Source organism: Arachis hypogaea, chromosome 16, assembly GCF_003086295.3.
Source record: "Arachis hypogaea cultivar Tifrunner chromosome 16, arahy.Tifrunner.gnm2.J5K5, whole genome shotgun sequence".
NCBI classification, from domain to species: Eukaryota; Viridiplantae; Streptophyta; class Magnoliopsida; order Fabales; family Fabaceae; genus Arachis; species Arachis hypogaea.
The window spans coordinates 149,164,662-149,189,512 of NC_092051.1; the positions used below are offsets into that span (position 1 = coordinate 149,164,662).

At 32.8% G+C, this 24,851-nt stretch overlaps 4 protein-coding genes across 10 annotated transcripts; 3 read left to right on the plus strand and 1 right to left on the minus strand.

Moving 5' to 3' along the window:
• Window positions 1-732: 732 nt before the first annotated feature.
• On the plus strand, window positions 733-4,473 carry LOC112697820 (uncharacterized). 2 transcript variants are annotated; one of them, XM_025751162.3, is made up of 6 exons: window positions 733-1,295; window positions 1,876-1,974; window positions 2,070-2,135; window positions 2,351-2,416; window positions 2,753-3,040; window positions 3,971-4,473. In XM_025751162.3, the coding sequence occupies exons 1-6, from the start codon at window positions 939-941 to the stop codon at window positions 3,986-3,988; spliced, it is 894 nt and encodes a 297-aa protein (XP_025606947.1). In that variant the 5' UTR covers window positions 733-938; the 3' UTR covers window positions 3,989-4,473. The 2 variants fall into 2 exon arrangements, with proteins under 2 accessions (XP_025606947.1, XP_025606946.1); XM_025751161.3 differs by having other exon boundaries at window positions 739-1,295; window positions 1,873-1,974.
• Window positions 4,474-5,919: 1,446 nt separating this feature from the next.
• On the plus strand, window positions 5,920-10,047 carry LOC112697822 (probable BOI-related E3 ubiquitin-protein ligase 3). Its single transcript, XM_025751164.2, has 4 exons — window positions 5,920-7,710; window positions 7,866-7,966; window positions 8,457-8,773; window positions 9,437-10,047. The coding sequence occupies exons 1-4, from the start codon at window positions 7,625-7,627 to the stop codon at window positions 9,962-9,964; spliced, it is 1,032 nt and encodes a 343-aa protein (XP_025606949.1). The 5' UTR covers window positions 5,920-7,624; the 3' UTR covers window positions 9,965-10,047.
• A 255-nt stretch (window positions 10,048-10,302) lies between these two features.
• Window positions 10,303-12,476, minus strand: LOC112697821 (uncharacterized). Its single transcript, XM_025751163.3, has one exon. It carries the CDS (start codon window positions 12,225-12,227, stop codon window positions 10,866-10,868), a length of 1,362 nt encoding a protein of 453 aa, XP_025606948.1. The 5' UTR covers window positions 12,228-12,476; the 3' UTR covers window positions 10,303-10,865.
• Window positions 12,477-13,609: 1,133 nt separating this feature from the next.
• LOC112697823 (pentatricopeptide repeat-containing protein At1g76280-like) lies at window positions 13,610-24,396 on the plus strand. Of its 6 annotated transcripts, none has more exons than XM_025751165.3 (14): window positions 13,610-13,925; window positions 14,796-15,008; window positions 15,093-15,156; window positions 15,682-15,878; window positions 16,614-16,721; window positions 17,610-17,792; window positions 18,683-19,201; window positions 19,569-19,664; window positions 19,965-20,138; window positions 20,493-20,720; window positions 21,433-21,576; window positions 21,661-21,849; window positions 22,812-22,931; window positions 23,657-24,396. In XM_025751165.3, exons 2-14 carry the CDS (start codon window positions 14,943-14,945, stop codon window positions 24,110-24,112), a joined length of 2,544 nt encoding a protein of 847 aa, XP_025606950.1. In that variant the 5' UTR covers window positions 13,610-13,925; window positions 14,796-14,942; the 3' UTR covers window positions 24,113-24,396. The 6 variants fall into 6 exon arrangements, with proteins under 6 accessions (XP_025606950.1, XP_025606951.1, XP_072075501.1 ...); XM_025751166.3 differs by having other exon boundaries at window positions 13,643-13,913; XM_072219400.1 differs by having other exon boundaries at window positions 13,677-13,925; window positions 15,682-16,306.
• The last annotated feature ends 455 nt before the right edge of the window (window positions 24,397-24,851 follow it).

The window sequence follows — 24,851 nt, forward strand, 5'->3', positions numbered from 1 at the left end:
TGTAACAATCTTGTATTTTTTTATATGAGTTTAGAAATAATATGTATTATTAATTATTAAACAAAAAAGTTATCTAAAATATTCTGTATATTTAAAAGAATATTAAAAACATTTAAAAATTAATTTATATTTTAATATAAAAAAATCAAAATATTATTATAATTTATTTAAAAATTTATACATATAATATCCTATCTAAAAGAAATTTGATATTGTCCCATTTGAATCTCGTGTTCTTATAACATATATATATTTTGAATCTTTATACACTAAAGCCGAAATTATTTCTCTCAATTATTTTGTCAAATATAATTTTTTACTATTTAATATCTTCTTTCACAATTTTTTTAAATCTCACTTAAAAAATATACAATAAGAAATTATACTTTACAATAACAATTAAGAAAAAAAATAAAAGAATTCTCTCTCAAATTGTTATCCATGCTTATTTCTCTTAATTTGTAGCATCGTCATCTTTTCTTTTCTTTTTTTTTCCCCCTCAATTCTATTATCCCAACAATCAATAATTTTTATTATTTTTTCTAATCACACAGTCCTGGAAAAATAACCAAAACTCACATGCTAACAAAAATAAAACCTTAACTCTGGTTTGTGGCAATTGAGGATATATCCTAAACTCAGTATCCAAACATGATGTTACAAGCACAAGTAAGTGAAGGCGGGAGAATAATGAAGCTTTAATTAAATAATAATAACAGAATAAACGAACTCATAACCAAATTTAAAACCTTAATCCCTCCCTTTCTATATTCACTCACATTTTCTTTTTATTTATTTAAATACAAAGCCGCAAAGCAAACCTTCTCTTTCTCAAACACAACACAACATTCTCTCTCTCTCTCTCTCTCTCTCTCTCTCTCTCTCTCTCTCTCTCTCTCTCTCTGATATTCATATTGAAGAAGAAGCTTGCTTCATTCATGGGTGGCTGCAATGGTGGAAGCTTCCCTTGTGACTCATCAGAAGACTTCTCAGCTTTGTTCAACCAACTCCTCTCTCCGCCACCACAGCCCAATTTGACCATAACAAACCGGGTTCTTGGCCCTTCTTCTTCTGCTGTTTCTTCATCTGCTTTCCGTTTCTCTTCTTCTTCTCTTCATGATGATGATGATGATGATGATGAAGATCATCCCTTTCTTGATCACAATCCCAGTAACAATAACAACAACAACAATAATAATAATAATAATTGTAATGACGATTATATCCCTGCACCTCTTCATGACTCTGATGATGCTAACAACAACACTAGGCCACATCATCATCATCCAATTGAGGTACTTTAATTTCTTCTTAATCTCTTCAACCCATTTACATTTTAGCCTTCAACTTCTCAGTTTTTATGTCAAAATTGAAACTTGCACACCCTCCCAGTTTTGGGGTATGTTTGAACTAGATTCAATTTAGACACACACAAAAAAAAAAAAAAAATCATTTTTTTGTCTGTTGGGGTCAAATTTTATCTTAAGATTTTTAAATTATGAGCTGATTTGAACATAAAGCAAGCTAAATTCAAATAGATACTTAGTATGTTTTATGGGGTGCAAAGCTAAGGAGACCTTAAAAGCTTAAAAGTTTGGTAGATCTTACAATATATTATAAAAATACCATTTTTTCCCCCACCCTCTTTAGTATATTTAATGGGGTGCAATTATTCTAAGCTTAGGAAAAATTAAATCATGAACTTTGGTAGATCTTACAATTTTATTCTTTTTTACCGGGGTCTAATTCAAAGTTGCATCTTTTGAATAATTTTTCTGTTGCATAGCACCCTGTAGTGGTCACAGTAATCAAGTACAGATTAAAATTTCCTTTATGAAAGGAATCTTTTGTTTCTTTTACTTGTTTGTGTAGAAGAATGGTGAGACTTCTGAATTGCCATCAAGGCATGCCCCACCACCACGTACTTCTTCAAAGAGGAGCAGAGCTGCAGAATTTCATAATTTATCTGAAAAGGTTTTTTTTTTTTTTTTCCTTCTTTCTTTTTTTTTTTGGAAATTGTTTTTTCTTTGGAGGTTTTTGTTGATTATGTGGTTTTGTTGGATTTTCAGAGAAGAAGGAGTAGGATTAATGAGAAGATGAAGGCTTTACAGAATTTAATTCCAAATTCTAACAAGGTACATGAGTATATTATAATAGTAGTTCATTTAAACCAAGTGTTATTTAAAAAAAAATAATTGTTAAATTTACAACTTTATCTAAATTGGTAATTATTTTTTCTTCCCAGTATCCTTTCACCCTTACAAAAATGATCACTTTAATTTGTTAATTTTTCTTTTACCAATATTTGCCTATGATGAGTTTTTCTTTTTCTTTGGTTTGGTTTCAATAGACAGACAAAGCTTCAATGCTAGATGAGGCTATAGAATATTTAAAGCAGCTTCAGCTTCAAGTGCAGGTGAATCTTCTTTAAGTTTGGGCTTGTCATTTGTTCTCTCCTTGACCCATATATTTTGTTTTCCTAAATAAGAATATTTAGTTATCTGACATTCAAAAAAGGTCTAATTTTATTGTATAAACTTTTTCTAACAGTTGGGAACTATAAAACATGTTTTGGCACTGCAATCTGTTAATAAGAACCAACAGCAAATAGTATCATGGACTTAATAAATTGTTTTAGTGTGGCCAACTTTGATTTTGTGTGAGGGATTTTTAGCAGCACATTTCAGCACCTTGTCAAATTCTATGTTGTTTTTACTTTGAAAATGTTTCAATACTTTTCAATACTTTGCAGATGTTAATGATGAGAAATGGTTTGAGCTTACATCCAATGTCACTACCAGGAGGATTGAGACCTATGATCCTGCCACATACTGGTGTGGATTTTGATGAAGGTAACAGATTTCAGAACTCTATCAATGGTGGGGCTCCATCATCATATACAGCCGACGAAAGCTTGGTGGCGCGGCCGCCTTTTGGTTTTCACAGACCATGCAGCATCTCAAACCAATCTGCTGCTATGCCATCATTGACAAATCTAGCTACTTCAGATAACTCATCAAGCTTTCAATCCTCTATCAAGGTACATGTTTGATACTTTAGCCCCTTTGATATGATCCTAAATACTCTCTCAAAAGGGAGTGATTAAGATATGACTAAAGTAACAAAATCAAGGCTTGGTGAAACATTTCATATCAAGCCTTGATTTTGAGTTTGTGTTTTTATTTTCAGTGTTTTCTATTTTTAGAATTTCGCAAAAGAGAAAGAAAAAATAGTGAAAATTTCTCAAATAAGAAAAAAAAAAATAGGTATATGACTTTATAATTCAAAGACATATAAGTCTTTAGCTAATTAAAAATACAAAAACGTCTATCTTTTTCTAAAATACGAGACCTTTAAATTTTTCTGTCCAAAATATATAAGGACAAATAGATCCTATAGAAGAATTTAGAGGTTTCATATTTTAGAAACTGAGAAACGTTTTTGTATTTTTAATTAGTTGATGACTTTTTTTTTTAGTGACTAGTTGATGACTTTTTTGTCATCAAAGTAAAAGACCAAAGACTTATTTATCGTTTTCTCAAATAATAAAATCTTGCTTTCTGTTCTCTCAAATAGTAAAATCCCTGTTTTCTCTTTGTTTTTTTTTTTTACAAAATTTTGAAAATAAAAAACTTTTACTAAATACTTAAAGTAGATATTTTCAATATCTTAAAACATTTTCAATATCTTAGAAGCTTAATAAACAATCAATTATTGGGTAATGTTAGGGAGATAAAAAAAACAGCCGAAACTTGCCTTATTTAGCATTTCGCAACAATTAATAAATGCTAAATAAGGCAAGTTATGACTGTTTTTGGCTGATTTTCTTTGGTTACTAAATATTTCCGCCAATTATTTTGCTCATTTAGTTAGGATGATGTTTAGGAGAATTTATTAGGACTTAGAAGGATAAATAATCTCTCTTTCTTAATCTGTTGGAACTTATCAATTGTTGTTTGTGATGTGAAAGGATGCACACATGCCATAACTGCTTTTGGATACAACAAGGATCAGAAAAAACCCATCCCCAGAAGTGTCTTAAAATCTCATATTTCGTTCAGCAAAGCCATCTCTAAATAGAATATATTTTTGTTTTTGAGACATTATAGTCTAAACTCAAAACTCAAATTTGCTAACTACATATGGAACTCCATTGGGTTGCTTCACTTCTTCGTGGTATAATTGGTAATAGTTTGACACAATCTTTGTGCTCTTACATTAGCATTAAAAATATACAATATATATCCAAATGCAAAATGGATCATGTAACATTCTACACCATATCATGACTTTCTTTTTAAGTATTTGGTTTTGTTTTATATGTTTGTTAGTTATATTTATAGGTAATTAGATAGGTATAATAATATTAATAATCACATTGGTGAATATTATTTAGTGTGTCTTTCTTCTCTTCATGGGTCGAGTTTGTAACGAACTATCTAAAAAAAGGTATAATATTGGTTAGAATGTAAATATTTATGGTTGCGTCATTTAATCTTATTTAGATTATTATACTTAGTGACCTATCTAATATACTGTAGGTTAGAGGATTTTTTTTTTCTCTCAATTAATTCAAGTAATATTGTAAAATGTGATATTTTATTATAGCCTCTTTAAGTGAAATTAAAGGAAAACAAAAAATCACACTTGATAGCGTCAGAACAAATTAAAAGGATTTAATCTTGGTTTTTTCTTTCCCCTAAAAAATGAGTGTTTTTAAATACTCAGAAGAGAAAAATGAACAAAAATAAATATAAAACAAAATAACAACCACAAAAACAATATCTAATTTTTTTTATTGCTTAATAGAAAAACATTTGATGAAAGTGTTTTTTTTTTTTTTTTTAGCAATTTCACTTATGTTCACATTGAAATAAATGTTTTTGGCTTTTTTTTTTTTTTTTTGATTTCCCACGGTATCCTTCAACCCGACAGGCTAAGGACTGAGTTCCATTTAAGGGTTTGTCGCTGGCCAATGGGTTGCTGCATGTACAAGGCGTGGGTTGCTGCATGTACAAGGCGGGATTCGAACTCCCGACACTTGCTTAAACGGACTAGTAAGTTAACCACTAAACTAATCTAACTAGACCAACCCAACTTGGTTAATGTTTTTGGCTATTTTATTTGTTAAAATTTAACGACATAATTTTTTGGCTATTTTCCCTTGAATTTTCTCTTTTCATTTTGGGTTAAAGTGCTTCCAAACAAACCCAACCCTTCAAATTAAATATATACTCAATTATATTATCTATGATCCTAGTTATGTACTCAAATGTAGTTGCAAAATGAATGCAACAAAAACATCAATTTTTGTATTAGAGTGGATAAGAATATAAATTTTAGTATTAGAGTGTTTGGATATGTGGAAATTTAACTACTATTATTGTAATCTCAATACATCCGTCTTAAAAACAATGTCTTCAGATAAATTATACAAATTTTGTTGAATCCTAAACACGGGTGTGCTAATGATGATGACAAAATATCGAGTAAATAAATAAATTAGACCCAATTTTAATTACATTAAAGTAATTAAATATTTATTTTCTTAAACAAAGTTGAAGTTTGAGTTTCACAATAAGTCAAATTTTTTTCCCTAATGAAATGATTTGACAAAAACAAGTTAGTTGCAAATCAATAAATTATAACTAGATGTTAAGGAATTTAAACCTATAGTTTATATTCAAATTCGAACAAAATGGCTCCAATTTGATATTTTTTAATAAAAAATAAAAAATCATATTACTTACATGCAAAGCAAAAGCAAAAAAAAAAAATTACTAGGTCATAATAATGGTAGAGAAGGCAAGGAATGTTAGAACTTTGAAGATGAGCCTTTGGTGGAATATAAAGTAGCGTTTGTTTTGAGGTACTGAGACAGAGACTGAGAGACTAAGACTCAGTATCATGTTTGTTGGTTCAGAGACTGATACTAAAATTTTTGTCTCTGTCTCCAAAATTTCAGTATTTCAGTACCTCCAAAAAGTGGGGACACAGGGGACTAAAATTTTTAGAGATGGAAACTGAAATTTTAATAACATTTTATACCTAAAATATCCTCATTTCGATTGATTAATTCCAATTTTACCTTTTGTGCAAATTAAATTAGAGTTTTATTGTTGTTTCAATTTCTGTCTCCCATTTTGCACCAAATAGAATACTGAAATTTGTTTCAATCTCTGTCTCTTAATCTCTGTCTCTCAATCTCAGTCTCTATCTCTCCACCAAACACTACCTAAGTCTCAAAATGTTAAGAAGCTAAGATTAGAATGAATTGGAGGATGACATGCATGAGAGACACAATACAAGTTGAAACAAAAAGTGTGTATTAATATTGTGTGCTTAATATATATTAATGATCATCACTAATCATATTCCATCATTACTATTTTGTTTACACATGTGACATGTGGTCCACCTTTAACATTACATGCATGATGCATGCATGGTGTGAGGTGGTGGCAAAGAGTTTGCTACTTGATAATCAAAATTGATATTTTGTGTATATTTTTATATAATTTTTTTTCTTATTTTTATTAATTAATTTTAACACAAAAATAAAAATTATACAAAAGAGATACATATAATATTCTCTATTCTCCATTCATCACCATTCATGGATAATGTGAAATATAACAAATTCCATAATAAAAACTATAAGGTGAATTGTAAATAAGCTATTATTATAATAGTGATTACAATGATTGTCTAAAATCACCACGTTTTTTTTATATTTTTACAATATTTTTAACTTTCACTTTTTGAAAATAATATCTTTTAAATATTAAAAAATATATTTTAGTTTCAACAAATATTGTCAAAATTGAATAGCTACTATACAATACGTTGGGTTATATTTATATACTTATATTAATGTAGTTAATGGTTCTTTTTTTTTGTCAACGATATCTCCTAATTTGACAGGTCAAAGATTGATCCGTTGCACACTCGAACCCCGACATTTGTTTAAACCATAATTGTAAGAATCGAATTGGTGATTAAACCGATCAAATTACTAATTTACTGATTTATTAGTTCAACCGATAAATTATTGATTGAACCGATAAAACCGGTTATATATAAATAAAAAATAAAAAATAGTCAAAAACCTTTAAAATTTTAAAATACACATATTTACTAATATTTAAAAAACAACTAAATCTTAAATTTTAAAAATAATTAATACAAATATAAACATAAAATTACTTAATACTAATACAATAATATTTTAATTTAACACAATAAAAATATCAATTCATAATATCAGTAAATTTTAATATTAATATCAAAACAGATAATGCGTTAATGGTTTTCACACTTGTTTTGGGCCAGCTGGGTTCATATCTGAAGATAATGTTTTTTAGGTCTCGGTGCTTCGGTCCCGATGCCCAACCCAAAAAGGGTAAATATTTAATTATATATTTTTAAAATTTAAACACGGAATTGAAATTGATGGTTTAATACATTAATTTGCAATTAAGTATTTAAGTGTAACCCAAAAAATATTTTGTCAAAAATAAAAAGGAGTGTGGAAATTACAAGAAACTTCCTTCATTGGCCACTTCGCTATTCTCATTGGAAAGAACCTTCTTCCTTACACGCTCTTTCTTCTTCTTCTTCTTCCATGGTTTTCCCTCAGCACCAGTTCCAACGGCACTACCAAACCCACCACCAGCAGCAGCAACAACAACCACAAACTAAATCTTTCAGGTAATTATCATCACCCCAAATGTTTTTACTTAGTGGCCAAAATTCAAAAAAAAAAAAAAAAAAACAATTTAACATCCCTTTTCAATTTTTCTTTCTGCCTTTCATTTCACCTAACTTTGTATTTATTATATATATCATTTTTGTTCCTACTTCAGAAACCTGCAAGCAATGGAAGCTCATATGCCACCTCAGGTTCCCTTTTACAATCCCACTGATTTGCAAGATCAGTCCCAACATCCACCATACATTCCTCCATGTATGTAAATTCTTCACCTTTTAGCTATCCTTTTGCTGAATTTGCCTTTTTTTTAGCTACATATGTTTAATAGTACACTTGTTAAGTGACCCAATTAGGTTTTCTTGTGGAATAGCACCCCATTTGGTCAGTTTGAGCTAAATTTGTTAATTTATGTTATATAATGATTCCATTACCGGAAAGTTTGAAAATTTCTTTTCAGCTGCATATGTTTAATAGTACCTTGGAAAATCTGAATTGTAAAGAAAATGACTCAGTTAGGTTTTATTGTGGCATGACACCCCTCTTGGTTATTTTAAGTTAAAGCTGTTAATTTTATGTTGCATGATTATTCCATCGCTAGAAAGTTTGAAATTTTTAAGTCTGTTGTGTTTTCCCTCAACATTCTTTTGGTCATGTTAAATGTAGTTGGTGGGATTGACATAGTTCACCATAGTAAATTATGCTCTCAATTTAATGGATTATGATGCTTTTTTGTTCTTGTATGTAGTCCATGTTGTTGGGTTTGCTCCGGGTCCAGTTCCTCCCGCCGATGGTAGTGACGGTGGTGTTGATTTGCAATGGAATTACGGTTTGGAACCTGAGAGGAAGAGACTAAAAGAACAGGATTTCTTGGAGAACAATTCTCAGGTATCTTCTGTAGATTTCCTGCAGCCACTATCGGTGTCCACTGGATTGGGCTTGTCACTTGACAATCCCCGCTTGGTTTCAACTGGAGACTCTGCTCTGTTGTCACTCATTGGAGATGACATTGAGCGTGAGTTACAGCAGCAGGAATTAGAGGTAGAAAGGTTTCTCAAATTGCAGGTTAGTTCAAGTTTACGGCTTAATGTCTAGTCTCCATTTTATGCTACTTTTTCCTATTAGAAAATTTCGGGATCCCATTGCCTGGGATGAGAGGGGGAGTATTATATCAGCCTTTTAATTGGGATGTAAATTATGTAACCGAAATGGAGTCACCTATTGTTAATGCCTTTTATTCTCACCATAAGATGGACATGTTCTGATTGTTATCTGTTTTTGTATCTTGTTTCCGAACCCGCCCACCCCCCAAACAAAAAAAAACCCTTCTATTCTCTTCTTTGCTCAGTCTTATATGAACTTTCGAATGCATGCAAGCCAATATCATTTGTGCCTGACAGAGGTGGTTCTGCATTTTTCATGCTTATTGCTTTTATTGAATAAAGTTCAGTTGCTGTATGTTTCCTTAGATGGTTATGCGAACTGCCTATTGAATAAATATGTGCATCATTGTTTGAATCTTCAAAGAAATCTGAACATACTTCATTATCTTCCCGTTCTCTGCATGATGGCTGTTTTTTTCAATCAACTGTGTTTTCTTGCTTTTAGAAGTTACTGCTTCAAAGTTCAAGTCCTTTATGCCACATTGAAGCCTGATGTGCCATCCATATAAAGAAAACTTTTCTTGTATATGAAGATGGGACACTAATTAATCATCTTCTCTAATAGGGCGAACAAATGAGGCAATCAATTTTAGATAAGGTTCAGGCTTCACAGCTTCAGAGCGTTTTGGTTATCGAAGACAGGGTCCTTCAGAAACTCCGCGAGAAGGAAGCCGAGGTAGAAAGCATTAACCGGAGGAACATGGAGCTGGAAGACCAAATGGAGCAATTAACTATGGAAGCAGGTGTGTGGCAGCAAAGAGCCAAGCACAACGAGAGCATGATTGCTGCTCTCAAGTTCAACCTTCAGCAAGCATATGTCCAGAGCCGAGATAGTAAGGAAGGATGTGGCGACAGTGAGGTGGACGACACGGCTTCTTGCTGCAACGGCCGTTCCATCGATTTCCATCTTCTCTCAAAGGAGAACAATGGTATGAGAGAGATGATGACATGCAAGGCTTGTAGAGTCAATGAAGTTAACATGCTTTTGTTACCTTGTAAGCATCTTTGCCTTTGTAAAGACTGTGAAAGTAAGCTTAGTTTTTGTCCTTTATGTCAATCCTCTAAATTTATTGGTATGCAGGTCTATTTGTAACTTGATACATTACTTTGGCATGTAACATGATCTCTAATTTTATATTTAAGTTATGTGGATCTCTAATTTGTCCCTGATTAAAAGCAGAGAGAACAAAATGGTTTCTTAGGATTTGATGGAGGTTATTGAAAAAAGAACAGGGCTTTCATTTGGCTACTTCATTGGATGGACGTAGCAGATCTATGCCATTCACAGCCATGTTTATTCACAACTAAAAAGATAATTAAAAGAAGGGTTAGATATATCGGTTTTGTTTCTCAAACCAAAGTTCTAGTTGTAGCAGTTAGAAGTTAGAACTAAACATCAAGTCAGCAAGTATCATAGAGTGAGCTCTAATATATGTCAAGGATAATTTGGCATCATGAAATACTATGACATGAAAATGCAGGATCAAATTATTTTTTTCCAAGAACAATTTTCCTTACACAGGTTATCTATTTTTATTATTTTTCAACAGTAATACACGATTATCAATTTCTCAGCATCTTTCGAACACAAAAGGTAACCCTTAAAATGGCTGATTATTTTGCATTCTAAACAATCTAAGATCACCTTCGAATAAATAATTACTAGTTGAGTTGGTTCATGAGCTTCTTTTGCTGCAGTTGGTAGCAATTCCACAAAATTCTCAACACTTTAAAAGCCAACTAATAGGTTGTTTCAGACAGCATATCAGCAACTACAACCTCCCAAGTCTCTGCATTAATCTTAACCGGAAAATATTACTCATCTGTTAAGATAAGTAAACATCATACACCCACTTCAAATTATTGGTTCACATTGTGATGAAACTTTTCATTGCTGCCTTGGAACCTTTTTTGCTGGGACAATCCACCAAATCGGAACAGAGACAAAGATCACACACAAGAAGATCTAGTCAATGTCTTCCCAACTTACTGCATTAGGTGGACAGTGATGCAAGTTCAGTGATAAGCTCAGTTACACTCTTATCCTCGCTACAAGAACTCTTTACAATAGTTTCCCAGCTCTCCATGTCAGGTTCTACCCTTCTCTTCTCCATCTCTTCTAAAACAAAGCAAGCACCATCAACATTCCCAGAGCTTAACAGCCCAACAACCAAACAACAAAAAGTTTCAGGACGCGGACAATGTCCACTGACAAGCATTGCATTCAAAATACTCAAACCCAACTCAAAATCTCCAACCCTGCACAAACTGTCCACCATCATCCTGTATGTCGCAGCATTCGGCTCGCAACCACCTATCTGCATCTCAACCAACATCTTATAAGCCTCTGCTGTCCTACCTTCCTTGCAAAGATAATTTATCAGTATATTATATGTCACAACATCCGGCTTAATCCTCCTCTTCTTCATCTCATGAAGCACGGACTTTGCCTCCTCAATCCTCCCTCTCCTCCCCAAATCATTCATCAGAACAGAGAAATTAACCAGCCTAGGCTTACACCCACGATACGCCATGTCAAACAACAGCTTCTTGGCTTCATCAAACTTCTCCAAAGAGCACAACCCTTCCATCAAAAGCGCATAAGTCACTGCATTAGCATACTTCTTTTTCTTGTTCATGTCCTCAAGCAAAGCCATGGCATTGTCCAAATCACCCTTTCTACACAAAAACCCAATCAAGCTATTGTAAGTCACAACACTTGGCTGCACCTTCCTCTGAAGCATTTCATCAAACACATCACAGGCTTTCCCAAACTCACCTTTTTCCAACCACCCCTTTATCATAACATTGAACGAAACCGTGTTTGGACGAAACCCCATGTCACGTGACCTCAAGAAAACATCATTGGCCTCGTCGAACCGGTCACTGTCAACCAGAACATTAAGAATCGCGTTGAAAGACTGCAACGTTCGGGCACAGTTAAACTTGGGCATTCGATCAAAAAGCTCAGTAGCTTTGTCCGGAAGCTTCGATTTTCCGTAGTGTTGAAAGAGCGCAACGAAGAGGCTCTCTCTGCATTGTATGTTTGTGCGTTGCATGTGATCGAGAACGGTTTCGACGTCATGGAAGCTTCTAGAACGTGCGAGCTTGTAGAGGAGTGCGGCGTAGGAAGGGTAATGGTGCTTGAAACTGCGTTCCTTGTAATCATTGAATAAAGAGAGGGCTTGTTTTGGGTCTTGAACTTGTTTGAGTTCGGCGACAAAAGGAATAACCTTTTTGCGTTTGGGTTTGTGAAGATTTGAAGAAGAGGTTTTGGATTGAAGGTTGTTTACATGGTGATGGAGAAATCGAGTTGTTGGGTTTCGATTAATCGTTTTTGCTGCTCGGAAGATCATTCATGCAATGGAAACTGCTGAGACAAGCAGCAACGAATGGAAATGGCGACTGGTCTTTGCATCTACAAAAACTTCGAAGTTGGTGAAGAAAAAAAAAATTTCGTTTAATCACTTGTGAATTAAGGCGATGAGGGAGATGGACTTGATTAAAGTTAGGAATTTAATAGTTATTTTAAAAATTTAATTTTTTTTATATAAACTTTCTATATTTTACATTTAAGTTAACTATTAATTCCATAACCGAAAAATGTAGACTCTTAACAAAAATATTCCTAAAAAATATTAGCAACAAAATAATTTTTAAAAAATTTAAAATATAAAAAAAATAATTAATAAATATCATAATTTTATAAATGATAAAAAAATTTTTATTTAACAAAAGATTTATTTATTTTATATAAATTTTTGTGATAACATTTGAATAAGAGGAAGTATAGGGAGCTAATGGAGTATCTATATAATGTGCACAATGAAATTTAGGGATTTTCGATTCAGTAGGATATCAGATGTTTATTATCCCTGATACCCAGATGATTATTCTGGATAGTATGGGTGTATTATGTTTAAGAAATTAGTAGTATTTTATTCTGGATGTTCATTTTTTAACTTATATTGGATCAAATAAATAATCTATTGTACACATTGTACAAATACTCCATTAGGTACCTAACGGAATTCAAAATATTCAAAAAGGTGTATACAAAAATTTAGAAGAAAATTTGATTTTAATATTTTTTTTCAACAAAATTTGGTCATTAAAAATATTTTTTTAAAATAATTCACTTAATATAAAATTATCAAATTTGATGATAAAATGATCTTATTTTTCTACTGATGCTTATAAAAAATTGTATCAATATATGATTTCAAAATTTTGTTTTAGAATATACTAAAAGAATATTAAAAAATTAGTAAAATTTATTATTTTTAACCAATTAATCAATAATATTTAAAAATATAAATTAAAAATATATTATTAAATTACTAAATTAAAATAACTAAATTAATGATTAAAAATACAAATAATAAATTTAATCCTTAAACAATTAAACTTTTCTCATATTTAATATTTATTCTTTTGGTCATATTTTTAAATTTTAAAAAATTTATTTGTCATTAGTATTTTTAGGTTATTTTACTTTGTGAATTTTTTATAGTTTATTCTTTATATTTAGAGATTATTTGGATATGTTTTTACAAAAAGATTTGTTTTAAGTGATTATTTTAAGAAAATTAAAAAAATAAAAATAATTTTATATTTAAATATTTTATTTAAAAATATTTTTTTATTTAATAATTATGTTTAAATACGATAATATAAAAATATTTAAAAAAAAAACATATTTTAACTTATATTACTAAAATTTTATTAAATACATTAAAAAAAATAATTAAAAAAAATATTTTTCTAATGACTCCATAGCAACCAAACAAGGTCTTAAAAGATTTAGACAATTTTAGTTGAATCCTGAGTTACCAACCCGCCACCGTCCACCGCTCCCTAAGCCACCAACCCATCACTGCCGCCGAAGAATCTCTCTTATCACGGCTTCTGGAAGTTCTCCTGACCGGCGTCAAACGTGAGGCTAAGTGGTACCACCTCTCAGGTTTGCAGGCTCCCCTTTCTCCCACCGCCGGCGACAGCAGTGGACGCCGCTCCTCTTCGGTGACGGACGCCGGCAACAAGTGATTATCCTGGTGCTTCATCTTATTAACTTTTATTAACGTCTTTGCATGTGAATCATACAAGTCTTCCATCTTGCTGGAACTTAAGTGAGATGAGCGAGTGCCTTGTACGTGTTTGACAAAATGCCTGACTTGTGCGAATTACCGTTGTTGAGATTGTGGTGAATGATGAAGCCATGAGATGCCTTGCCATGAAAGTGGATCCTAAAAACAGTGATGGGAGGCTCTGATCACTAGTGATTGGAGGAGATGAGGGAAGCGGTAGCTGTAGAGGGGATTGAGGGCGTGAAGACCTCTTTTGGAAAAGAATTTTCAATACTTTCAGTTTTTGAAAACGAAAATAGTCATAATAAATATGTTTCCTAGAACCTACCTAGTGGGATAAGGCTTGTTGTTGTTGTTGTAAACATGTTTCGTAGAACTTGAAAATTCAAACATGAAATCTATTTTCAGAGGATGATTAACAGAAAATATTTTCTTAAATCAAACATGATAGAAATTACAAATTCAATGGTGATTAACCTTTTATTTTATCACTTTATAGTTCTCCTCACTTTAGAGGATCGTTTTCCCATTCCCACTGCTTAACCTGTTTGTGAAAATGAAATAGAAATATTAGTGGGTCTTATCATTGTGTAAATTACAGTACCTGTTTGTTGTTTGTTATCATAATCTTGATGTGTTCTATATTCTATGTAGGCCAGTACGTTGCCTTTGCTTTTCTGACCTTTCAACTTCTCCTATAACTCTTCTTATATAGATAATCTTTTATATGCCAAATGCGTATGAGTTCAGAGTGTTTCAAATATTTGCTTCAAATGTCTAGTTTGTGTTTTGGCTTTTGATAGTCCCTAACTCTCTTGTCATACTGTTATTGTCCAGACTCTGGGAGCTTGATATTGCTGGACCATGAACACCCCTAGACTGACCTGTGCTATAGGGACTTGGGCCAACGTCATTTAAATATCTAACCACAAATTGGAATGCAGGATTTGCTTTGAGTAGCTTTTGAGGAGGTTGAGAGAAAGAATGTGTGGTTTCAGAGCAACGGTTGCTCTCCGCACATTTTGTAAATTAAAACACCGTTACCACCATGTATCCATCTCTCATATTTTATTTCCTGTCTAGTTTCTCTTTCATTCTCTGTCTCTGCTTTCCTGACTTTTCCTGTTATTGTAGGGAGGTGAAACCCACACTGGCCATTCAGAGTTCACCCGACATCTTACCACAGCCACCACAAGAGGTAGTTACTCACTTTTGATGACTACTTGTGGACATAGTTTCCAATTATCCAAATATGTTCATATATCCGATTGTATATCTCTTATTATTTGCAATCTAAATTTATGAAGCTGCATAATATAAATGACATCGATGTCAATTTAAGTAAAGTTGCACCCTTGTATCTCTATAAATTATGAGTTTTTATCAATCAAACCATTGAATTATATTCACCTATCATGAAGATCATTTGTACCAAATTTTGAAAAATTGAACATCAATTGGACTATATTTTGATAACTCAATTCATGTATATTTTAAACTATTATATTATCGTCAATTTTGATCTATAAAAAGGTATGTTAAATGATTTTGGATTGATATGAAATTTTCTAGACATTATCTAAAATATATAGGCTTGTAAGCCACTGGTAGGTTTTAAAAAAAAATTACTATGATAAAAAGGTTATTTAATAGTGTAACATTAAGTTAAACTTTTGTTTTATTATTAATTGATCAATCAATTACTTATACTCCATAAATGCAGGTTCTGGTTATATGGATCCTGTTAGAAGATCATCTAAACATTCTATGAAAATCCGAAAAATTGTTAAGGCACTTCGCTATGGTGACAGAAGAAAGGCTTCTGACTTACTTTTGGGTTTTGCTCAGAGAAGCCCTTCATTAAGAGCTGATGATTTTCTTCCTATTTTTAAGTGCTGTGCACAATCTTGTGATCCGTTGGTACGCTATATAAATAACGTGGACGCCACATGTCTTTCTGTGTTTTCCTACATTAATTTTCTGGGTTTGACAAATAAATACTTAAATATATTGAAATTTGTTCAAAATGTATGACATTGTGATAAAAGCTGCAGTTCATTTATATCCTTAAGTAATGATTCTACAAATTGTTTCAATGTCTCTACACATGGCTTGGTGATTCTGTAAGAACCTTGCACCAGTAACATCTAGAAAGGAATAGAACAGTAGAGAGATAAAGAAAAAGTACAGAAACAGGGAGATACGGAGTGGTTTCGGTGTGATATCACTGTATTTCCCAGAATAGTATGATTTATGAAAGAAAGGTAGAAGAGAAGATAACAAAGCAATATTTTGAGAGGCTGCACCTTAGCTGCATCTTCTCTCCTAACCATACTATCTCTGGGAGGGTACGTAACAGATTCTCATCAAACTGTATTAATTACTAACTGCGGCAATATCATAAACTTTAACGTATCTGAACAGGTCTAGGTAACAATAAGTAATATTTACACTGTTCAGTTGCAATTATCAGATGCCAACTCTATATTCTCCTTTGTGCAATTAGGAAGAAGAAAATATCTCGGTGCTTTATTTTTGTTTCTTCTTTTTCTCTTTCCCATGAGTATATACACTACCTCTGAGATGTTACCATCGGCTTTTGTTGAATATCTTATGCGTGTGAAATTTATTCCTTCTCCTTTTCATTCGTTACAGTTTGTTATGGAGACTTGGCGGTTAATGGAGGCCAAAAACATTAGCCTGAATGATAAATGTGTCTCTCTTATGACTCAGACCCTATGTAAGGGGGGTTACTTGGAAGAGGTAAAAATATTAGTTTCATAAATGCTATAATTGATTATATATTTCCTTTTATCTTCCCTTCCTCTGTAAATATCTTGATGGAGAGGGGAGATAATACTAAGGTGATCTTTGATAGAGTGAGTTGATGAGTGTAGGTTAGGCTTACACCAATGTCAGCTGGCATAACTAACCCTAGCTATCACTAACCAACTCTGGTGGTAAGGTCCAGCACAGAAGGAGAATGCAGGAGCTTGGATGATCTACCAGGTGAGATTATGTGGCTACAATCCTTATTAGAGGAGCTGCAGGTTCCTATAATCAGATCAGTGGTGTATTTTGACAATCTGAGAAGAGTTATTATCAGATCTGCACTCAAGGACCAAACATATGGAGGTGAAATTGTTCTTTGTCAGAGTAAAAGAGATGCAAGGGTAGCTGTTAACTGTTCGATCCCTTAAGAAGAGCAGCCAGCAGATCTGATCACTAAAACAGTCTCCAAAGTTAAGTTCCTCAGTTAAAGAAGCATTGCATGTAGCAGATCTGCAGGACCTTAGAGAGCCCCGTTTCAGGGGGATAATAGTGTGAGTTGATGCGTATAGGTTAGGCTTTCACAATGACAACCAGCATAACTAATCCACTGTCACTAACTCCAGTGTAGAATCCCTCAACTACCCTTGCTATTGCAGTATAGGTTCCGTAATCTGAGTGTAATTAATCAATTATAATTATCAAAATCATCATAACAGAATTCCAAAGCTTCTCTCTATAGATTCTAAAGCTTTTCTGAGATTCTATTTATATTTGTTTTCTGTGAAAAAATTTTTTTATTATACTGTAAATTCATAAAGTAGTCACTAGTGGATCATCTTAACGTTGGAAGATTTTTATTTCTTTTCTGCCTTTGTTCAGGCCTTTAATATGGTGGATTTTCTTGGAGAAAGTCATGACTTCCATCCAGTTCCCTCTCTGTATAATTTTTTATTAACATCCTGCGTTAAAGAGAAGAATATAATTCATGCAAGAAAATGTTTGGAATTGATGGAAAAGCAGATGGCAGGGAAGAATGAAATCACATATATAGAGCTTCTCAAGGTTTGCAGATAGAAAGTTATAGCATCATTCAATTATATAGATTTTGTGGAACATAAAAAACTTTATTGTTTTGATTTTGTGGAAAGTAAAAACTTTATTGCTTTACTGTTGAACTTAATATTTGACAGATTATACAAGCATATATTTTTTAATTCAGTGTAATGTTGTGAATCACTTTATTTGAACAATGATGTGTTCTTAGGTTTGTTACAATGTATTATATAGTGATTGGTACATATATGATGCTAGTTTGCAACTAGAATAGTCTTTGGCTCATTTATATTCCAAATCATGGGTAGATTTTTGTGGTGAAACTTCTGTTTGAGCACTAATTTCGGGCTTCATTGTTTTATTACATATATCATAAGGATTTGCGATCATTATAATCTCCTCCCTCAGTCTTGGCATTGATATAATTTACTTATTAAATCTTTCTGTATGTAATTAATTACACTCACCTTCTCTTTGAGATGAGTTTGAATACACTTCCCTTCCCTCTATATTCAAAACATATACTTTAGTGCAAATTACCTAGTATAGTTTTTTAAAAAAAAAATAGTATTGTCATTTAAACTATTGATTATATATATTATTGAAATTGTTTTATTTTTAAAATTTGTTTAATTTGATGCCAATATTAACATCACTACATTTATTAGGAACGCTTAATTTTTATTTAAAATATCTTAGAATAGTGTAATTATATCTGATATTAAACATTTTATTCCATTTCAATAAACTAAGAGAAAATGTATATTATCAACTTTCGTTATTTACATTGATGTTCAAATTACAGAGATACAGAATATTGAAAATTATGTAATTATTACAGTTTTGCCTCCTTTTTTTTTTTTTTAATAATTACCATTTGTCTTGACCCTGTTTCTCAGCTTGCAGTTTTGCAGGAAAACTTGTCCACGGTTCATTTAATTTGGGAGGATTATATTAAAAACTACAGCATGAGTATGTTACCTCTGATGAAATTCATTCACTCTTTTACAGCATTGAAAGATTTAAAATCTGCTTATAAAACACTACAGCATATGGTGTCGTTAGCCATCATGGGAAACATTGGTATCACTAGAAAGGCTAGTGGGAGGTTATTTTCTGCTAGATTGGATATCCCTGTACCTTCAAATAGGGATTTTAGTTCAACTTTATTGGATTTAAAGGAGAACGAGCAACTGGATTCTTGGATATGTCCTGCTTTCCCAGATGCTATTTGTGCTAGTGTAGAGCAGGAAGCTTTTCGTGTGGGAAAAAGAGAAGTTAAAACTGCGGCACTAGCTGGCCTAAATAGAGAAGAACACTCATTGCTTAAGGAGGTTTTGATATGGTCCTTTGATCAAGTACTATATGGGTGTAGACAGCACAAAAATTATGAGCTTGTGCAGAAGATTATGTTACAGGTAGACTATTCCGGTATGCGTGTATAATCTATGTGTGATGGTAATACGGGTCAATAGATTCCATTTTCCTTCAAAACTTTGAAATCCTGAAAGTTTCTCTATAAGTTGAATTCTACTATGTCAATTTCATTTTTGTTTTCATGTCAGACCTCCAGATCTCAAATATTTAAAGCACCCTTTAGTTTAATGTCAATCAGAATAGCAGATATGATATGAATATTGGTGTTACTGTCTCAATACCTTTTTCCTTTCAAAACTCTTTTACAACACATTATTTGTCTATGGGAAATTTTGAGGAATCTGTATTTATCGACAACTTCATTAGAATAACACCTCTCAACATATTGAAGGACTCTTTTGTCTTCAGATGCAAGACCTTGGTTTGGACCCAAGCAGGCATGCATATGATTGCCTTGTTAGAACAGTTGTTTCTCAAAGACATTTTAAGGATGGCATGGAAATAGTAAGTTCTGTTACAATCATTGTGTTCAAAGTCACTTATTTTTGGTAACTTTTATATTATTTTAGTTTTTTTTCCTTATTCTATTATTCTTTGAGCGGGGCTGCTACCAGAGGGAATTCATGGAAATTTCATCCACTTACTTTTGGGCTTAATTGATCATTAATTGCTTCATGGTATTGGAACTTGAAATTGATATCTAATGTGACACAATTGACCTCATGCCTGCTTAAGTGGTTATACACTTGTTTTGGTAAAATACAATTTTATTTTAACCTTATTATCACTTAATCTAATTTGCAGTTAAAGAAAATGAAACAGAATAATTTGAAGCCACTTGATTCAACTTTGGCAGCACTTTCAGTCAGTTGCAGCCGTGCACTAGAGCTTGATTTAGCTGAGGCTTTCTTGAATCAGATTGCAGGATATCCACATCTGTATCCTTATGGTGCTTTGCTTGCAGCATGTGATGAAATGGTGAGATGAAATACGAGACCAAAAACACCTGTGCTTGTCATTTTACTAGTCTCCAATATACTTTGGATATTTTTCTAGCATGGTTAATGGAATAGGTTCCTGCAAACAATAACTGCATTTTTGTTACTGTTATGTGACTGTTTGTTTGGCTTGAGTTTGTTGCAAGGGTATATAAATTACTTATTTCATCAATGGGCTGAATGTAGAATATCACAAGGATGAGCAACAGAGTTTATGCTTTATACTTGATTTATCTCCAGAAGATTCCTGTTTTCCTGCAAGTTACCATTTTTCGTGTCTTGCATTGTGGAAACTATAATGCTTACTTTTCATTAAACTAATCAAAATTTGCAGGATCAACCCGAACGTGCTTTGAGGGTGTTTGCCAAAATGAAGCAGATAAAACTTGTACCTGATATCAGGATATACGAGAATCTTTTTTCATTGTTTGGCACTGTAAATGCCCCATACGAAAATGGTAACAGAATGTCACAGGCGGATGCATTTAAAAGAATTAATGCTATTGAAAGGGATATGGCCAAGAATGGGATTCAGCACAGTCATATTTCAATGAAAAACTTGGTAAGCTCAATTCATATTACCTTTTTTGCACTCTACTGTTAGGTTAGACTACTCTTGTGCCATATGTTGTTGCTGGTGATGGTGTTGGTGGTGTGGTGAATTAAATGGAGGTGGTTAAGTTCAAAGGAAAGTCATAAATAATGCTTCATCCTATGTATGTTTGAGATTGAACTGCCAACAGCAGCATAAATTAATATTGCTGATGTGATAATATTGTGGTGAATGGGTGAACATACAAGAAACAAGGAAATTGTAAAAATTGATACACAACAGCTATTGAGGATAAAAATGACAATCTTGCCTTAGATGTGATGGTCAGGTAAGGAAAAAACCACAAAAGGCAAAGAGGAGCTGATGTGATGGAGTGTAGCCTGATATACAGAAGTCAAGGAAGGCCAAAGAAACTCTTGGAAGAAAAGACCTTGATGTAAATGGCATCTCTTGATACATCTTGCTACTTCTTTTGATTGGGGAAAAAAAAAAAAAGAAAACTTATGTTCTTCTTTTAGTTCTTATTTCTACTTTCCTTCATATGCACATATAGATACTTGTGTGGGAGCGCACTGATGGGAAATCTAGTCTTACTATTTACTATGTTGTTGGTATAACTCTGTTACTAATGCTATCAAAGTTCACTTAGGTTGATAGGACAGGAATGGTATGTTGTTCATTTACATTGCTTATCACTTGCCTGTGTTCTTTTTCTTCTCAGTTGAAGGCCCTCGGAGAAGAAGGAATGATAAGAGAATTGTTCCAATATTTACATGTGGCAGAGAATCTTTCCATTTACAGCAACTCTTCTTTGAGAACAGAGATGTACAACACAGTGTTGCATTATCTTGTTGAAGCCAGAGAAGTAAGTGACTCAGATGTCATTACTTTACTATTTGACACTTCCCATGTAAAGTAGGTATTTTATTAATCATGTCTGGAAATGCAGAGTCATATGGCTATTGAAATTTTTAAGAAAATGAAGAAGTTTGGCTTCCACACAGATTCGGCAACATATGATATAATGATTGATTGTTGTAGCATCACAAGATGCTTCAAATCGGCTTCTTTGTTGGTTTCAATGATGATACGTAAAGGGTTTCATCTGGAGATTTGCACGTATACTTCTCTCATAAAGGTTTGCACATGTCTTGCTCTCATTAAGGGTTGTGAGATTTTGCGAATCCCCCCCTCCCTCTCCCTCTCCCCCCCCCCCCCCCCCCCCAACCAAAATTTACTTGACTGAGATGATTCGTATAAAAACAGTAAGATGTGCTTGTTTATCATTTTATTGTACCTGTCAAGAGGCATCTATCCTTAAAGCTTATGTGTTTAGGTGAAGCTTATAAATGATTTTATTATAACATTTGACGCCAAACCCCTTTGGCCTTTCAGCTTAATCAATGTTCATGTCCATCTACCTAGTACATGGATGTTCTGATTCATGTCAACTTCTTAATAGATTATGAGCTTAAGCTGTTCAGTGAAGGATTGTGATAGAATTTTGTGTCTAACAACTTTATGAACTTCCATGTCCCCTTCCGCAAGTCAAGTAAATCAACTTGCTAGCAAGTGACAAATTCATGCATTTGTCTTGCACATTTTATTGGTACATAATTTGCCTAACATTTTCATAATTCCTTCAGAATAAGGGAGTTGGATGAACAAAATATGGTGCCGTTTTGTTGAAATTAGCAGGCTATATGGAGTTTGAACATATGAAACCACCAAATATTTGCTTTGGCCTAAATTTTATGTTTTCTTTGTGGCAAAAAAAAAAAAGTTTTTCCCATTACCCAAGGGAAGTATAAGCCATCGCCTGGATCATTTAGCTTTGGTTTGTCCTCTCCGTATTGCTCAATATATCAGTTGGCTTGCAGTGGCTCTATTCCAACAAAATGTCCAGATTCAGGGATATTTTTGCTGACTTCTGGACATTTTTGGGAGGTGAATTATATCTTATTCGTGGAGCTGTATGTAGAACATTGCCCATTTTGCATGTTTTGTTATATCTACTGATTTGCTGTGTGTCATGCCCGTAGTTTGTCTTTAGAACCTTGATATACCAACTTGATACATTACTGATCCTGTACGTATCAGATTTTGATGGAAAATGAGAATTTTAGTGAAGCCTTGAATCTGTTGGAACGGGCCAAATTGGGTGGGATTCAACTTGATGTGCTGCTGTTTAATACCTTTCTTCGATCTGCAAGTTACAAGGTACCCTGCTCATTATCTTATATTCCCTCCAGTCTATTTTATGTGTTATTTTAGGTGGAAACGTTAAAATATTTGCCATTCTCAATTTCTCGTATGTCAATGAAGCATTTATTGTTCACGTTTTCAGTTTTACCCTTCAAAATATTCCAAAGATAGCAAGAATTGAGAAATGTAGTGTGAGATCCCCAAACTGAAATAATTGAATGTTGATAATTAAATGTTTCATTAGTAAATCTGGATTTTGTGCCAAAGAGTCATCGATAAAATATCCTCGGAAGTATCTCTTCCTGGAGGGGGATTAAAAGTAACAAATAAGAGTAATCTGTTTCAAATCTGTCGAGTCTATTTCTCCTCAAATCTCTACATTTTCTTCCCTTTCCCTTTAAAATAGAACTCACAAGGTAAGAAGGAAAAGGAGGGAAATATAGGTGTGATTAAATTAGACTAACTAGTACTCTTAAGAATGCTTCCCTTCGTTTTCCTTTCTTCTCCCCAAAATGAAACTCATAGAAATGCCCATAGGTAAGTTTGAAGTGTTCTGTTGCAACTACTATATTATATGCTGTATTACAATTTCTGCACACTTGCATGTTAGTACTTTGTATTCATGGGCAAGTTTCTTCACTTATAAAAGTCTCATTGGGGCGTACCTTTTTCCATTAAAGAAGGAAAATTTAGAGAATTAATAATATTCTCTTTGCCTTGAAAATTTCTTTTTGTATCAGGGAAGGATTGATATAATTGAGTTTATTGTGGAGTATATGCACAGAGAGAAAATTCAGCCTGATCCAGCAACATGTCGCCATGTCTTCTGTGCATATGTAGCTGCTGGTTTTCACCATACAGCAATGGAAGCATTGCAGGTCTTAACTTTGCGTATGATGTCTAAATACGCCAGCATACTCAAAGAGGAAGATTTTCTCGACGAATTCATTTTTGCAGAAGATTCGGATGCCGAGTCAAGAATAATTAAGCTATTTAAAGATCGTAACGAGGAACTCTCAGTTGCATTGTTGAATTTAAGATGGTGTGCTGTTGCAGGATTTCCAATGCTCAAGTCAGCTGATCAAAGCCTTTGGGCCAAAAGACTTGAATCACAATTCCATACAAGGAGGCTCTTGGTGCCTGGTCGCATGAGATCTTATCAGTCCTCAAGTTATTACCACAATAGGCAGATATAATCATCAGAGCCATGGCACCTTCCTTGAATACGCTTTAGATGTTTCTGCTGTCTCAAGCTCTGTTGAGAGTAATTTTTCTGTTCTTGGTTAAGAGCAACTGTTTTCTATTTTACCAGACCTAGAAACACTTCTCTCTGGTTGCAATGATTGTCTTCAACCAAATGAAGTTAAATTCTTTTCAAAGTGAACAGCACACTTAGATTGAGCTGAAATTGTATAGAAATAGATCAAATGGAGAATTAATAAAAGACCAATAGGGTTAACTATTATTTATGGTAATAAAAGATTTGAATGCTAACAATTCTATCAATGAAAGATATAAACTAATTTAATGCCCATGAAAATGAGGTTAGTTTAACAAAATTATACTAAACAAACTACCCAACTAATTCAATCTTTGTTGAAGATTGTAAGTATAATTGAGAAATGTTGGGATTTTATCAGTATCATCTACATGTAAAAAGTCTTTGGTACTTTTACTTAATTGAAAATTACTGGTTTTTCTTTTAAAATTCTTTATCTATTTTAATATCTTGTGTTTATACTAATTTTTCCTAAATAAAAACTGAGCTGAAATATTATTTATACATTCTAGATTATTAGTAGTAATCCCTTTTGATTTCAATAACAAAATAATTGGTCACATTTTACTTTTCAAACAACAACATAAACAAGGAAAAAGGTGAATTAATATACAAATGATTATTTTCATATTGTAAAATGATAAAATTTTGAATCT